General features: G+C 42.9%; 1 protein-coding gene across 1 annotated transcript in view; it reads right to left on the reverse strand.

Annotated features, from left to right (window-relative positions):
- The window catches only part of htra3b (HtrA serine peptidase 3b), a 33,226-nt gene extending 15,765 nt beyond the window's left edge, over positions 1–17,461 (reverse strand). Inside the window, exons 1-3 of the mRNA XM_078213471.1 lie at positions 16,615–17,461; positions 6,807–6,906; positions 4,871–5,096 (exon numbers count right to left, since the gene is read on the reverse strand). Coding sequence (XP_078069597.1) covers positions 4,871–5,096; positions 6,807–6,906; positions 16,615–17,053 — 765 coding nt within the window. The 5' untranslated portion in view covers positions 17,054–17,461. The remainder of the gene's footprint in view (positions 1–4,870; positions 5,097–6,806; positions 6,907–16,614) is intronic.
- Between the last annotated feature and the right edge of the window lie 235 nt (positions 17,462–17,696).

Here is a 17,696-nt window from a genome sequence, read left to right on the forward strand (position 1 = left end):
GCACTTTAGTGAAGTTTCTGCCTGAATGTAACAATTTATTTAAAAAACACTTCCTTTCTCCAAGCTGCTCAGATGCTACATTGTTTAGGAGCTAATAATATTCTAGCACAGAGCCACTTGTGAAACCCTTTGGGGCAATGTGTTCACCTACATTCATAGAATCATAGAGTCATGGAGGTTTACAGCATGGAAACAGGCCCTTCGGCCCAACTTGTCCATGCTGCCCTTTTTTTAACGACTAACCTAGTCCCAATTGCCCATGTTTGGCCCATATCCCTCTATACCCATCCTACCCGTGCAATGGTCTAAATGCTTTTTAAAATACAAAATGGTACCCACCTCTACTATTATCTCTGGCAGCTTGTTCCAGACACTCACTACCTCTGTGCGAAAAAGTGTGACTCTGGACCCTTCTGTATCTCTCCCCTCTCACCTTAAACCTATGCCCTCTAGTTTTAGACTCTCCTATCTTTGGGAAAAGATGTTGGCTGTTTAGCTGATCTATACCCTTCATTATTTTATAGACCTCTATAAGATCACCCCTCAGCCTCCGATGCTTCAGGGAAAAAAGTCCCAGTCTATCCAGCCACTCCTTATAACTCAAATAATCAAGTCCCGGTAGCATCCTAGTAAATCTTTTCTGCACTCTTTCTAGTATAATAATATCCTTTCTATAATTGGGTGACCAGAACTGTACACAGTATTCTAAGTGTGGCCTTACCAATGTCTTGTACAACTTCAACAAAATGTCCAACTCCTGTATTCAATGTTGTGACCAATGAAACCAACCATGCTGAATGCCATCTTCACCATTCTGTCCACCTGCGACTCCAATTTAAGGAGTTATGAACCTGTACCCCTAGATCTCTTTGTTCTCTAACTCTCCCCAACCTCCTACCATTAACTGAGTAAGTCCTGCCCTGGTTTGATCTACCAAAATGCATCACCTTGCATTCATATAAACTGATCTCATGATACAATGCAAGGTCATCTGATTCATTTAGTATCACACTGTTTCCACAGCATCTCCTAAAATATTGGCAATGATCTTAAAGTTCAGGGATAGAAGTGGCAGCAACAATACTGAGGTAGTGAATGGCACCCTGACAATGTGCAGCTATGTAGGATCAGCTGCCATGTGTGCCAAAGAAAGAGGCCTTTCCTTTGCAACGGAGTGCAAAAGCAGCCTTAACAGGTGTAGAGAATGCGGTCTTATCTATAACCAGTTCCTGTGAGCAGTTGAGCAAGAAAGTGTTAATTCTTTGAGAGTATTATAAGGCAAGGTAAGAACTTTGTTCTATATTTTTAGGCACTAAAAAGCCCAAACACCTGCATGGGGTATTGCCCTTCAATGTCACCTACACTTCCATATGGTGCTACCTTGTGATACTTGCAATTGGCACACAGCAGGTCACAGCCCTTAATACTAAAGATCATCCTGTGCATGATTTACATGATGTACATCTCCAAAGATGTGCAAGTTAGGTAGATTGACCATGGTAAATTGCTGCTTGGTGTCAGGGAGGTTAGCAGGGTAAATATTGGGAGTTATGGGGATAGGGCCTGGGTGGGATTGTTGTTGGTGCAGGCTCAATGGGCCAAATGGCCTTCTGTAGAGATTCTACGACTCTGTGAGCATTATGGGTGCTAAGCATTGCAGTATGAGCCACTTAGAATTCAAGCAAAACCTGTAATTTTGGCAGGAGTTACATTTCTGCAAATTATCATTTCTTTTAGAATTGGATAAGAACATAAGAAATAGGGGCAGGAGTAGGCCATCTAGCCCCTCAAGCCTGCTCCGCCATTCAATAAGATCATGGCTGATCTGATAGTGGGTTCAGTTCCACTTACCCGCCCGTTCCCCATAACCCTTAATTCCCTGAATGGTTAAAAATCTATCTACCTGCGACTTAACCACATTTAACGAGGTAGCCTCTACTGCTTCATTGGGCAGAGAATTCCAAAGATTCACTACCCTCTGGGAGAAGAAGTTCCTCCTCAACTCTGTTCTAAACTGACTCCCCCATATTTTGAGGCTAACTCCCCTAGTTCTTGTTTCCATTGTAAGTGGAAATAACCTCGCTGCTTCTACCCTGTCTAGCCCCTTCATTATCTTATATGTCTCTATAAGATCTCCCCTCAACCTTCTAAACTCCAATGAGTACAGGCCCAGTCTACTCAATCTCTCCTCATAAGCTAACACCCTCATCTCCAGAATCAACCTGGTGAACCTTCTCTGTACCCCCTCCAAATCTAATATATCCTTTCTTAAATAAGGGGACCAAGATTGTACACAGTACTCTAGGTGTGGCCTCACCAGTACCCTGTACAGTTGCAGCATGACCTCCCTGCTTTTATACTCCATCCCTCTCGCGATAAAGGCCAACATTCCATTTGCCTTCTTGATTACCTGCTGCACCTGCAAACTGAGTTTTTGTGATTCATGCACAAGGACCCCCAGGTCCCTCTGCACAGTAGCATGTTGTAATTTTTCACTGTTTAAATAATAGTCCATTTTACTATTATTCCTTCCAAAGTGGATAACCTCACACTTACCAACGTTATACTCCATCTGCCAGATCCTTGCCCACTCACTTAGCCTATCCAAATCTCTCTGCAGACTCTCTGTGTCCTCCAAGCAATTTGCTTTCCCACTCATCTTTGTGTCATCCGCCAACTTTGTTACCCTACACTCGGTCCCCTCTTCCAGATCGTCTATATATATGGTAAATAGTTGAGGCCCCAACACCGATCCCTGCCACTAGTCACTGATTGCCAACCGGAAAAGCACCTATTTATTCCGACTCTCTGCTTTCTGTTAGATAGCCAATCCTCAATTCACGCGAACACTTTACCCCCAACTCAGTGTACCTTTATCTTATGCAGCAACCTTTTGTGAGGCACCTTATCGAATGCCTTCTGGAAATCTAAATACACCACATCCACCGGTTCCCCTCTGTCAACCGCACTCGTTATATCCTCAAAAAATTCCAGTAAATTAGTCAAACATAGCTTTCCCTTCATGAATCCATGCTGCGTCTGCTTGATTGAACCATTCTTTTCCAGGTGTCCTGCTATTTCTTCCTTAATGATAGATTCCAGCATTTTCCCAACTACGGATGTTAAGCTAACCGGCCTGTAGTTACCTGCCTTTTGTCTACCTCCTTTTTTAAACAGTGGTGTTACATTAGCTGTTTTCCAATCAGCTGGCACCTCCCCAGAGTCCAGCGAATTTTGATAAATTACAACTAACGCATTTGCTATTACTTCTGCCGTTTCTTTTAGCACCCTGGGATGCATTCCATCCGGACCAGGGGACTTGTCTACCTTTAGTCCCATTAGCCTACCCAGCACTACCTCTTTAGTAATAGTGATCATTTTAAAGGTCCTCACCCCCTACAGTCTCATGACCATCAATTATTGGTAAGCTATTTGTGTCCTCCACTGTGAAGACCGACACAAAAAACTTGTTTTAAGGCCTCGGCCATTTCCTCGTTTCCTATTATTAAATCCCCCTTCTCATCTTCTAAGGGACCAACATTTACTTTAGCCACTCTTTTCTGTTTTATATATTTGTAAAAACTTTTACTATCAGTTTTTATATTTTGTGCTAGTTTACTTTCATAATCTATCTTTCCTTTCTGTATTACTTTCGTAGTAGTTCTTTGTTGTTTTTTAAAAGGCTTCCCAATCTTCTAGTTCCCCACTAATTTTGGCCACTCTGTATGCATTGGTTTTTAATTTGATACTCTCCTTTATTTCCTTAGTTATCCATGGCTGGTTATCCCTTTTCTTACATTCCTTCTTTTTCACTGGAATATATTTTTGCTGAGTACTGAGAAAAATCTCCTTAAAAATGGATGTCCTGTGGTTTAGACAATGGAAGTGAAATTGATCTTGAGAGCTCAGGTAAAGCATACAACAGCGAATCTGCAGCCTGTTTTATACAATCAGCTCCATTCTCTTTCCATTGAAGTCATTAGAGAAGAGAATCAGCTGAGTGTAAAGCACACTGTTGATTTGCTTTTGCCTGTTTCATGCTATTACCGAAAAGTAATTCCACCCCTATTGCTTTTTTACTTCTGGGTTCCTCTCCAGCACTGCAGATTTAAATTAACATTTCCTTTTCTCAGATAGCTGTAAACATCCTACAGAAGATGCAATTAGACTTTCTCTATCGGGTACATTGACTTTAGATCAGCACTGATTAGCAGAGAATATGCAATCTTACGCAGTCTTTTCAACATGAGCTTGTTTCAAAATGACAAATCACACTGAAGAGGTGGGAATTTGTTGTGGAGGGTGGTTGTCTTCTGACTTTGGTTAAGATATTTCAGGCAACAGGGTAGACCCTGCATCTGGCCTGGTGAGTACCTAACCTGCAAGGGTGACATGGTGGCATTGTGGTTAGCACTGCTGCCTCACAATGCCAGGGACCTGGGTTCCATTCCGGCCTCAGGTGCCTGTCTGTGTGGAGTTTGCACATTTTCCTCGTGTCCTCCGGGTGCTCCAGTTTCGTCCCATAGTCCAAAGATGTGTGGATTAGGTTAATTGGCCATGCTAAATTGCCCCTTAGTGTCCAGGGGGTTAGCAGGGTAAATACATGGGTTGTGGGGATAGGACCTGGGCGAGATTGTTGTTGGTGCAGGATTGTTGGGCCAAATGGCCTTTTTCTGCACTGTCCAGATTCTATGAACTACTTTATACTGTCATTCAGTGTACAGGTTTCATTTTAAACGTACTTCAAGTATTGAACTTCTTTATTTTATTAAGGACAAAATATGTCAGAAGAAGAATGAAAAAACAATTTAATTAACAGAATACTTAATTTTCTGGCTTTTAAAGTTTAACCAAAAGATGATTCACTTACCTTAGGATTAATCTTTATTGTTGCTATGTCTGATTTCTTGTCCATATCTTTTATTGTTGCTTCATAGTTTTTCCCATCATGTACCTGCACCTTCAGCTGTTGTTGACCTGACGTTATGGTGTTACTGGACACTACTACATGGGCATTGGTCACAATTAGCCCACTATCTGATATTATAAAGCCAGAGCCACTGGACAATGGGATGTTTCGTCTCAGTAGAGGATGCCTGCATTTGTGAGGAAAATTCAAACAGGACCAAAAGATTTTCTTCATTCTTTTTTCATTGTCAATGCTTAAGTTGTATTAAATATGTATTTTTACTGATATTATTGTACAATTTATTAAGGAAACATCTGCAGAAGTAATTTTCCACAATTTGAACATTTTATTTTCTAATAAAAAATTGGCGGATCGGTGGCACAGTGGTTAGCACTGCTGCCTCACAGTGTCAGGGACCTGGGTTCAATTCCGGCCTCGGCTCACTGTCGGAGTGGAGTTTGCACATTCTCCCTGTGTCGGTTTCCCCCACGTGCTCTGGTTTCCTTCCACCCTCCAAAGATGTGCGGGTTAGGTTGACTGGCCAATTGCCCCTTAATGTCAGGGGGACAAGCAGGATAAATCATCATAGAAATCATAGAAACCCTACAGTGCAGAAGGAGGCCATTCGGCCCATCGAGTCTGCACCGACCACAAACCCACCCAGGCCCTACCCCCACATATTTACCCACTAATCTACGCATCTCAGGACTCTAAGGGGCAATTTTTAACCTGGCCAATCAACCTAACCCACACATGGGAGGAAACCGGAGCACCCGGAGGAAACCCACGCAGACACGAGGAGAATGTGCAAACTCCACACAGACAGTGACCCGAGCCGGGAATCGAACCCGGGACCCTGGAGCTGTGAAGCAGCAGTGCTAACCACTGTGCTACCATGCCGCCCTACATGGGGTTATGGGGACAGGGCCTGGGTGGGATTGTTGTCGGTGAATGGCCTCCTTCTGCACTGTAGGGAATCTATGATTCCATTCAAATTATTGTAATTTTTAAGTACTTAAATCTCACAAAGGTAGTTTTTTTTAAGAAAAGCATTCATCACTATTGACGCTATTAAATTCTATTCTGCTTCTGTGATCTTCATCATCTTTCACTTCCTGTCACTATGAAATGTGACAGCCAAAGTAACAATTGTTAGCAAGTAAAATTAAAATTCACAATGGTAACAAAAGAAACCTGATTGGTAAAGCTCACTGAATTAGAAGAGTTTGCAAGTGGAAGAAAAAAAAACCAGGAGAGAGTAAAGTGCATTGCATAACGCAAAGGCGCAGATGGTGTAAAGAAATTCCCACCCTCATAATCAACAGCACCATTCAAACTGTCACTAGAGTTACTTTGTCAAGCATTTCTTCCCAGCTTGTCACCCTCTCCACTGCAATATAAAACTATAACATCTGCGAAGCCATTCTAAGGAAACCATAATCAATTGGTGAAGTTTGATGCAAATTAAGATTGCTGAGCTTGAAGAAACTAGAAATAAATGTTTCGAAAGTCCATTATTTCTAGCTCTTTTGGGTGGCACAGTGGTCAGCACTACTGCCTCACAGCGCCAGGGACCCGGGTTCGATTCCCGGCTTGGGTCACTGTCTGTGCAGAGTTTGCACGTTGTCCCTGTGTCTGCATGGGTTTGTTCTGGATGCTCCAGTTTCCTCCCACAGTCCATAAGATGTGCTGGTTAGGTGCATTGCCTATGCTAAATTCTCCCTCAGAGAACCCAAACAGGTGCTGGAGTGTGGCGACTCGGGGATTTTCACAGTAACTTCATTGCAGTGTTGGCCATGCCAGTGAAGAGCATATTCCACAAATTTCTTTTTAAATATATTAATTCAAATGTACTAAATATGTAATACTCCATGCACATTATTCTTGACCAACTTACCTTAAGAACAGCTCTATGTGAACAACTGCAGGTGCGATTTTCTCCACCACATCGGCAATAAAATTGAATTTATATCTTGGGCTGTTTGGATGTGAATGACCTATACTACGCAGAAGAAATGTTGCATATTATTTATGAAATTCGTACCATTACTAACATTTAAAATCAGATACATCCGAACAAAACAGTAAACTTCTTTAGGAAGAACTGCAGAACTGTATTCAATGATTTTGAAATATTTGTTGCGAATTGTCAGAAAATATCGTTATGACAGTTCAAAATGCCAACATCAACCAGTGGTGGAATAATGAGGCATTAGAGTTACTTCTAATTCATCTCAGAAACGATCCTGATATAATACGTCAATGAAGAAAGTACACCAAGCGGCATAAAACAGCTCACAGTCACACTGAACCATGCACGATTCGGAGATGACCACCATAATTAGAGGACAGAAGTATATTGGTAAGCCTCAAGAATGATCAAAATGTAGAAAAAATATCCTTTCCTTCCACGAACTAGTGGGTGTAAGGAACATACTCTCAGAAAAAGTTAAAATGTCAATTATCTCCTTAAAAAAGTAAATATCTGGTTTAGAATTAGAATTTGAGGTTTAAAGGATAAGTATAGCTACTGATGATCAAATATGTTACAGAGTATCACAATTCCAATACCACTGGCAGTATAGAAATGTCATCCTTGCAACACAAATGGTTGACATTGATTATAGGTTGGAATGTTGGATTAATGTCCTTGAGTTTTAGTCAGTTAACATTCAGAGGTCAGTGAAACATACCAGAGAATCTTATCTTTGAAGTTCAGTTAGTTGAGATAATGCTGCTTAATGTACTTGCATAAAGTATCTTTGTGCAGTGCCTGAAAATAGTGTATAAAGAAACTTTATACACACTGAAGTGAAATTAAATTTTAACAATCTTAATTTTGTCTGTTCTCAACCAAATTCCTCAAGTGATCAAATAAGATTGACAGCCTTAGACAATGGACATTATACAGATGTCATAGAATCATTATGGCAGGGAAGGAGTCTATGCCAGCTCTCTTTATTGCCCTCATCATCAAAGGAGCCTTGGCTTTGGTTTCCCAATCTTTCATCTTTATTGGAATGTACTTACCATGAAACATCTCCTCCTCAGAAAGATCACGGATGTTCCATTAGTTTTTCCTGTCAGTCTTTGATTCTATTTGACTCTGGCTAGATTCCTTCTCATCCTATTGAACTTAGCCATTTTCCAGTTTAGAAGTTCTACGTTAGATTGTCCTTTGCTCTTCTCTATTGTTAATCTAAACCTGATAATGTAACAATCGTTCTTACCCAAGTGCTCCCTTTAGAGCCATTTGGTAAGGCTCATTCCCTAGCACCAAATCTAGGAATGCCTCCATCCTATTTGGACCGGAGCATGCTAGTCAAGGCACTTATGTTCTCCTGAACACATTTTAGAAATTGCTCCCCCTTATTATCTGTTATTCGAATATGATCCTAACATTATCCTAATAGACACTTGGGTAATTGAGGTCCCCAATGTCACTACTCTGCAGTTCTTATACATCTCTAATTTTGTTGCACATTTGATCATCTATCTTTCTCTTAATATTTGAAGGCTAACAGAATACTCCACATCTCCCCTCCCCCATTGCTGTCTACTCCCCCCCGCGCCCACCCCTGCCACTCCACCATACCCATAGCATGATCATAACTTTCTTGCTTCTCAACTCTACATGGATTTTGTCCATGTCCTCTCAAGAACATCCTCTCTTTTCAACACTATATGTCCAAGGCCTTTTCTCATCCACTATTTTCTTACTTTATAATGCATTTGTAAACCTCTGCACTGATCCATGATGTTATCTGTAGAAGCCACAGAAAAGTCTGCGTTTGGGAAAGACAGTTTGAAAATGGATTGCTTATGAATTTTCTACAGCATAAAAACTATGAAGTAAGCACATTGGAAACCATGGAGTAGTATATCAGATTGTTCATGTATTTTAAAAGGGCTGTCAGTGAATCCAGGTATCCCTTCCTTATAGACAGCAGGTATTTTCACAAGGCACCCAGATAACCCAAGAAAATTTAAGTGAACCAGTTTTTCCAAGGGATGAAAAATAGGACTGATAGGAAAAGTTGATTAGAATTAAAATTTACCTAGCTAAGCCAGCACAAAATGAAATAAAACTGTACTGAATTTTTGACTGCTCACCTATGGGCAGGACTGTATAATGCAACTGCATCCATTTTTATGGCAAGTGTTTTTAATAGCATGTTTCAAAACCTGCCATTTATCCACAATGTTGAGGAGAAAACTGTTGTCAGATGATACTCACTATACTTACACATGGAACTACAGACAGCGAAAGTTCCTCTGAATATCTACTGTGCTAATGAGGTAGTGAGATAGATGAAAAATATGTGTTTTCTATATTTATTTTATTTGGTTGCTGTACAATGTAGTCATAAAAGTCAAGCAGACTACATGGTGGCACTAAATATCCTCACTCAATAGCACTAAGTACATTTTCCAGTAAGGGTCATGGGTTAGTGATTAGGAGCAGAAACCAATTCCCCAACTCAGAGATTCTAACTTCAGCTATAACACCTCAGCTGCTGCCTCAGCTAAAGGTAGCTCCCCACACTGGCCAAGCTGCCTTTAATGACAGGAGCATTATAGATGTAGCCAACTAAGCTAATCTACTCCAGGCCTACAGACGACCCTGGTTCAAGTCCTTCTCCAGGACTTGATGACCAAGGAAAGTGACATTCACATTGTGCCAAATAGGTTGAGTATCAGCTTGTAAAACCTTCCAACATACGCCAATGGCAGGTGTTACGAGTGGGAGAAATTCCCAGTCAGACATGTTCTGCTGGGGTCCACTGCATGGCTGGTGTGGATCTGATTGGTGCCAACAGCATGGGATCTGATCTCCATTCTGGCTGGCATGCCTCCTTGCCCCTACCCGTGATAGAAGCCACGGTGCTCTAGGTCGGATCTGCCCTTGGGAGGAAGATGACCTAGCCAAGAATAAAACCATAAACCATAAGATATAGGAGCGGAATTAGGCCATTCGGCCCATCGAGTCTGCTCCGCCATTCAATCATGGCTGATATGATTCTCATCCCCATTCTCCTGCCTTCTCCCCATAACCCTTGATCCCCTTATTGATCAAGACACTCAATGACCTGGCCTCCACAGCCTTTTGTGGCAATGAGTTCCACAGACTTAGCACTCTCTGGCTGAAGAAATTCCTCCTCATCTCAGTTTTAAAGGAGTGTCCCTTCACTCTGAAGCTGTGCCCTTGAGTTCTAGTTTCTTCTACTGGTGGAAACATCCTCTCCATGTCCATTCTATCTCGGCCTGTCAGTATTCTGCAAGTTTCAATTAGATTCCCCCTCATCCTTCTAAACTCCATCGAGTATTGACCCAGAGTCCTCACTGCTCCTCAAATGACAAACTCTTCATTCCAGGGATCATTCTTGTGAACCTCCTCTGGACGCTTTCCAAGGCCAGCACATCCTTCCTTAGGTATGGGGCCCAAAACTGCTCACAATATTCCAAATGGGGCCTGACCAGAGCCTTATACAGCCTCAGCAGTATATCCTTGCTCTTGTATTCTAGCCTTCTAGAAATGAATGCTAACATTGCATTTGCCTTCCCAACTGCCAACTGAACCTACAAGTTAACTTTAAGGGAGTCCAGAACCAGGACTCCCAAGTCCCTTTGTGCTTCAGATTTCCGAAGCCTTTCTCCATTTAGGAAATAGTTTAAGCCTCTATTCTTCCTACCAAAGTGCATAACCTCACTCTTTCCCACACTGTCTTCCATCTGCCACTTCTTTGCCCATTCTCCTAACCTATCCAAGCTTACCCACTTCCTCAACACTATTTGTCCCTCTACATATTTTTGTACCATCCGCAAATACATTGTATTCTCATACATTGTAATGTCAGCCTAAGGTTTTTCTCAAACACTTCCATGATTACTAAAAAATTTAATCTGATGTGTATTATGTTTTCAAACTTGGTATAGGTTAATTTTAGCTAACTTTCCAGTTAGCATATATAATTTTAATATCTCCAAGAGCAAAGGTTTAAGGTGTCTCTATCCTTCAGATGGTAGTTGTAATTAAATATCATTGAGGAGATGGAGGTGCAAGTTTAATTTCTAACTGTTTGTTAATATCTGCGACTTACGCTTCACACTATTGGGAGATAAAATGATTTTTGTAAATCGCTGGAGCTTGTAGAAGACCAGTCATTTTATATTAGCTACCTGAAAGTGAATTGCTGTGCCCCTTCAAATTGCATACCATCCGACATGGAACTATATCACCGTTCCTTCACTGTTTCTGAGTCAAAAATCTGAAACCCCCTTCCTAACAGCCCTGTGCCTCTGCTCACACGGACAGGAACTGCAACAGTTCAATAATATGGTTCAACATCACTTCTCAACAGAAATTAGATATGGACAATAAATTATGCCTTTGGCAGCAATTCCTCATATCCCATGGGTGAATAAAAGAAAAATGCAATGGCTCCATTATTGTGGGAATAAGAATTAGGATCCTTTTTGCTTCTAGATGTCAATGACGGAGCTCCAAAATGGGAAAAATACATCAGTGTTGATCAGGTGAAGGATTTTTTAAAAACATAAATTCTGAGCTATGACAAAAATGTTGCATTTTCAATAACCACTTTTGAAGATTTTGTTTATTTACCTGTGGGACGTGAGCGTCAGTGGCAACACCAGCATTTATTACACAAAATAATTGCCTTTGAGAGCTGCCACATTCATAATCCCTTTATATAAATAAAATATTAGACTGATACTATTACTCAGTATGGTGGCGGTAATAAGTTTGATATTATTTTTCAACAGCCATTTGTTTGCCCAAAGTTCCAATCTAGAATACACTTTTTGAAATTCTTCAAATCCTTCCAAATCTACAACTCTACCACTTAAGAACAAGGGCAGAAGATACATGGAAACACCACCACCTGCAACCTCCCAGGTCACACAACATCCTACTTGGAACTTCATCAGTGTTCCTTCACTGTGCCTGGATCAGAAACCTGGAACTCCATCCCAAACAGCACTGTGGGTGTGCCTACACCATATTGAATGCAACGATTTAAGAAGACAGCTCTTAAAAGCAATTAGATTACGAGCAAACATCAAGTGCAGTGATCACAACGGGGGAGGCTCGGAGGTCATTGAAGCCCCCGGGTGGTCGGGGGCATGGCTGGGCAGTGCCCACCTTGCGTGCCCACCAGGCACACTGGCAGTGCCCACCAGGCACACTGGCAGTGCCCACCAGGCACACTGGCAGTTCCAGTTGGGTACTGCCAGTATCCAAGAGGCAGTGCCAAAAGGATGGGGTTTGAGTGGGGGTGTGGGCTGAGTGAGGGTAAGGCCTGAGTGGGGGCTGAAAGGGATGGGGGGGGGTCTATTATGGGAAGGACTATGTAGGGGGTACTATGCATAAGGGCTATGCAGAGAGGGCTATGATGGGGGTTTCGTGCAGGGCAGGGCGTTGTGCAGGGGTGGAGCATAAAGGGGGGCATGATGGGGGGGATGGCAGGGCTCAGATATGGGAGGGCCCAAATGCCCTGATGCCAGTGACCAGTGCCAAGGAGGGGGTGAGGCTACATGCGTCCGATGAGAGATCAGGGTGCCCTTGTGAAATGGTACCCGAGCTCTCTGCAGTCAGGCTCACCGGCATGTTTAGGCCTCGCCATCCCCCACCTCCAGTACCGGAGTGAAACTCACCACTCTCCAAAAAGGTGACTGAGTGTGGGACGATAGCAGTACAGAGCAAGCCTGGCGGACCAGCGCCGAACGCTCTGGTATCGTCACCATTATGACACTTTGGGCCAGGTTCTCCGGTCTTCCAGCCGCGTGTTGCTCAGTGGTAGAAGGTGGCATGCCATTTGCTGACGGCAGGATTCTCTGGTCGCTGTCAATGGGATTTCCCATTAAAGGCACCCCATGCCACTGGGAAACCCACGGGCAGGGTGCACTGCCAACAGGATCAGAGAATCCCTTTGGTTTTTTGGGGGGGGAAATTCTGCCCGTTAGTTTTCAACTGGCTGACAACGGCAGTAGCTCTCACCCAAACAAACCAACAGAGTCAGTCGTGGCTAATATAGGTTCAAGAGCCTTCTTGTATTAAAGGGAAATTATACATCTGAAAATTGTTAATTCAGATACTTCCTCAGGCAAAGCTAAACAAAATACAGTTAATTGTATCATGTTAGCAATTAATGTCACCTCACCTTAAAGCGTCTGGCCCTATTATCTCAGCATTGGTAATATTGAAAAGATGCATATTTAGAAAGAAACAGAAAAGGCTGGAAATATTCAGACCAGTGGAGTTGATTATTCCACCATTTTCTATTTTTATTTCAGACATCCAGGATTCACAGTATTTTAGTTTGGCACATTTAGAATGTCAGTCTGTAGTCATATTTGACTTCAAGAACTGCATGAGAGGGATGCCAAGAGCTTTGATGAATGTATCCATTATTTCAATGCTTCAGCAGAAGGTTTGGACACGTTTTATTCTGGTGCTTCTATGATGGACAACCAAAACAACTGACTTTTCACTTGTGGTTCCTGATTCTGCTGTCAAGAGGTAATGTAACCCAGCATCAGAGGGTGATTGTTGAGGGAACAGGCAACTTAAGGCTGTAAGGGTGCAAGGAGGCCCTCCTGGGCTGACCCACCATCAGAGATTAGCACCATTGCTGTCGCTGGTGTAAGAAACGGTGCCTCAAGATGGAGGCACTCTCTGAAGACTTTTTAAAAACTTTAAAAATAAAATAATAGGCCACATCTAGTGGATTGTTGTTGTGGAGGTGAGCCATGGCCATCTTGTAATCACGACCATGGAGTAGGATTAAAAACGGGAGGTGGCGCGCTGGGGGGCCCCGCCTCCATTCATTGGTCATGATTCAGCAGTGGCGGGGCATGAGGTGCCCATGTCAGCATCTTCACACTGGGCTTACTCAGTGCCTTAAGTGGCTTAACTGACTACCAGCCGCTTGAGGGCGAATAGCCAACAGGCCCCATCCCCAAACCCCCACCCCACCTCCCCCCCCCCCTTACCAGGCACTTTAAAAATGACCCTGAGGTGGAGCATTTTAAAAATTGCCACAAACGCTCTGCACCAGTCCGCTTTGAAGTCTTATTATCTTGATAGTGATATGCCTATCTGATTTGCCCATCTCCGTAATCTTCCCAGACAATCTCCTGAGATACCTTCACTTCTCTAGCTCCACCCTGCTGAACATTCCCAATTTTCAACATTTCACCATTTGTTGCCATGATTTCAGCTGTCTGTGCCCCAAGCACTGGAATTCCTTCCCTAAAAAAATTAGCTTCCTGATTTCCTGCACCATAGCCATGGGGAAATGGTGGTGTCACTGGACTAGTAATCCAGAAGCCCAGGCTAATGCTTTTTGTGACATGACTTCAAATCCAACTACTATGGCAGGGAAGGGCAGAGATTGCAGGGGTCCTGACAGCAATATTTAAATCGTTGCTGGCCACAAATGAAATGCCAGATGACTGGAGGATAACTAATGTGGTACCTTTATTCAAGAAGGGCAGCAGGGATAAGCCAGGTAATAACAGGCCAGTTAGTCTAACATCAGTGGTAGGGAAATTATTGGAAAAAATTCCAAGGGGCAGGATTAATCAACACTTGGAAAGGCAGGGATTGATCAAGAGTAGTCAGCACGGATTTGTTGATAGGAGATCCCGTCTAACTAATTAAATTGAGTTTTTTGAAAAGGTAACTAAATATATTGATGACGATAGCGCAGTTGATGTGGTTTACATGGAGTCAGTGGGGCCTTTGACAATGTCCAATATGGAAGGCTAGTCTAAAAGGTTAGAGCCCATGGGATTCAAGGCAAATTAGATCAAAAATTGGTTTATTAATAAGAGGCAAAGGGTGATGGGGGAGGGTGGCTTTTGTGTTTGGAAGCCTGTGACCAACGGTGTGCCACAGGGATCGTTGCTGGGACCCTTGCTGTTTGTTATAGACATTAATGTCTTGGATGCGAATGTCGAAGGTATTAGTAAATTAGTAAGTTTCCAGATGACACGAAAATTGTTGGTGTTGTTGATAGTGAGGAAGATAGTCTGAGGCTACAGATTGATCAGCTGGTAAATTGGGCAGAGCAATGGAAGATGGGATTTAAGAGGTGATGCATTTTGGGAGGTCTAATAAAGGTGGGATATACACAGTGAACGGTAGGTCCTGAGGGAGGATTGAGGAACAAAGGAACCTTGGTGTCCAAGTCCATAGATCATTGAAGGTGGCAGCACAGGTACATAGGGTGGTGAAGAAGGCATATGGAATGCTTACCTTCATTAGCTGGGGCATCTTTTCCCCATGGCAGAGGTGTCTAAGACCAGAGGGCATCGGTTTAAGGCAAGGAGTCGGTGGCTTGGAGGGGATCTGAGGATTTTATTTTTACCCAGAAGGTGCTGGAAGTATAGGAGCAGAGAGGCCTTGGTAAAACTTTATAAAACATTAGTTCGGCCACAGATGGAATTTTGTGTGCAGTTCTGGTCACCACACGATCAGAAGGATGTGATTGCACTGGAGAAGGTGCTGTGGAGGTTCACCAGGATGTTGCCTGGGATGGACAGTTTCAGCTATAAGGGGAGACTGGATAGGCTGGGTTTGTTTCCCTGGAGCAGAGGAGGGATCTGATAGAGGTAGACAAAATTATGAGAGGCATAGATAGGATAGATCATAAGAATCTTTTCCTCCTGGTAGAGGTGCCTAAAACCAGAGGGCATAGGTTTAGGGTGAGGAGTAAATGGTTTAGAGATGATCTGAGGATTTTGTTTTTCATCAAGAGGGTAATGGGAATATGGAACGTGTTGCCTGAAAGGGAGGTGGAGGCAGGTCCTCTCACAACATTTAAGAAGCATCTGGATGAGCATTTAAATTGTCAAAGCGTAATAGGTTATGGACCAAGTGCTGGTAAATGGGGTTAGTATAAATTGGTTTTTGATAGTCATCGCAGCCATGATGGGCCAAAGGGCTTGTTCTGTGCTGTTTGACTCTATGACTACAATAACTGGTGGAACTTTAATTCATTTAATAATTCAGAAAAACTCTGAAACTGGAAGTTAGTCCATGAAACTACTGTTATAAATGTCCATCTGGTTCATTAATGTATTTTAGGAAAGGAAATGCATTCTTACCTCGTCTGGCCTACACGTGACTCCAGATCCACAGCAATGTGGTCGACTCTGAACAAGCCATTCAGTTCAGGAGCAATGAGGAATGAGCAAATGCCAGAGACACCCACAAGCCATTAAAGAATAAATCAAATAAACTAACAGTAACTCCATTTGAAAAGTGAAGTACTTGATTGGCTATAAAGCATTCTGAATGGTCATGGCTGCTTTGGAGGGCATGCAAACACAAGTCTTTCTTTTAACCCTCTCCACTGCGCGATCTTCCTTTAAAGACACTTCGTAAAATCTGCCTTTTTGACGAGATTTTGGGTCATTGGCCTTAATATATCCTTATGGGGTGTCAGGTTTAGTTTCATAATGTCTCCATGAAGCGCCTTGGGAGCTATTAAAGGCGCTATATAAATGTAAGTAGTTAATATTGAAAGGTTACCCATTGTAGTGTTATTGTTACAAATTGATCAAATAAGACCCAGCTGACCACTGGGATATAAGGATCTGTAAACGCAATTTGCAGATAACTTTATAAGAATTGCTAGAGAGAGCAACTGTTGCACATTATTAAAGGATTTGTTTACCTGCTTTACATGCGCCCTTGTGAACCTGGACGATCGGCGGCAGTCTCAGTTGCAGGGCTCTCCTGCTGACCATCTTGAGTTTGCACGGGTTGTCATAGGTATTGGCGTCGCTGCCGCACACCTTGTAGTTGAGTTTGCAACGGCAGACACCGGGTCCCTTTACCAGGCGCTTGCCGAGCAGGGACTTGCACTGCATGCCTTCCCCGCAGCTGGCATCGCTGGGGCGCCCGCAGGAGTGTCCCTCGCCAGCCGCGCACACCAGGCAGCAGTGACAGGCATCGTGCACATAGCCATTCAGGCAGCTGGGGCTCGGGCACTTGGACACATCGCAGCGCTGGGAGCAGGGCGGCTGCTCCGGGGAGGACTGGACAGCCGCAGCGGCCACCCCACAACTCAGCAAGAAGCAACCCAGGAGAAAACAGGCAGTAAAACTCGCCATTGCTTGGAACACGGACACAAAACTCAACTCATGTACAGAACCAATTTTTAAAAAAACTTCTTTAGACTTTAACTTAAATTCCAAGTATAAAGATTCAGTTATGAGCAAAAAATCATTATTCGAACTGACTTTACAAACCAATCTCTAATGCAATGTGCAAAACTTTAAAATTCGAATGCCTCAGGAGTTAATTAAAAGGGTCACAGAACAAAATCGAGCACGATAAAGAAAGTCGATGCATTCAGACTTTTTTTCTAAAGCTGAACTGTTAATCTGCAGTGAAACAAAAAAAAGCAAATCCAGCCACTGGGTAAGTGAGAGCAGCCTCTGGCTCGCTGCTGTGGGAGAATGATGTGTAACCCTGGGAAACTAATGGTGATAAGGAGGAAGCTTGCTGAGTTTTTCCTCTGAGTCACCAAACTGCAGCCAATGTTTATGGGACTGGAGGCTTGCTACAGATCCTCGCAGCTGTTACTCGACCCACCCACAACTGACCCAGACTAAGAGGTTCCACATGTATGAAAACAAAATATTCTGTTTAGGCGCTTGACTCTTCCGCCATACAACACTGATAAGCGAATAAATAGTGTTCCAAAATAAATATACACTTTTATTTTAATATTCAAAAATATACCTTATTCAT

The sequence above is a fragment of the Mustelus asterias genome, chromosome 1 (assembly GCF_964213995.1).
Source record: "Mustelus asterias chromosome 1, sMusAst1.hap1.1, whole genome shotgun sequence".
Lineage (NCBI taxonomy): Eukaryota > Metazoa > Chordata > Chondrichthyes > Carcharhiniformes > Triakidae > Mustelus > Mustelus asterias.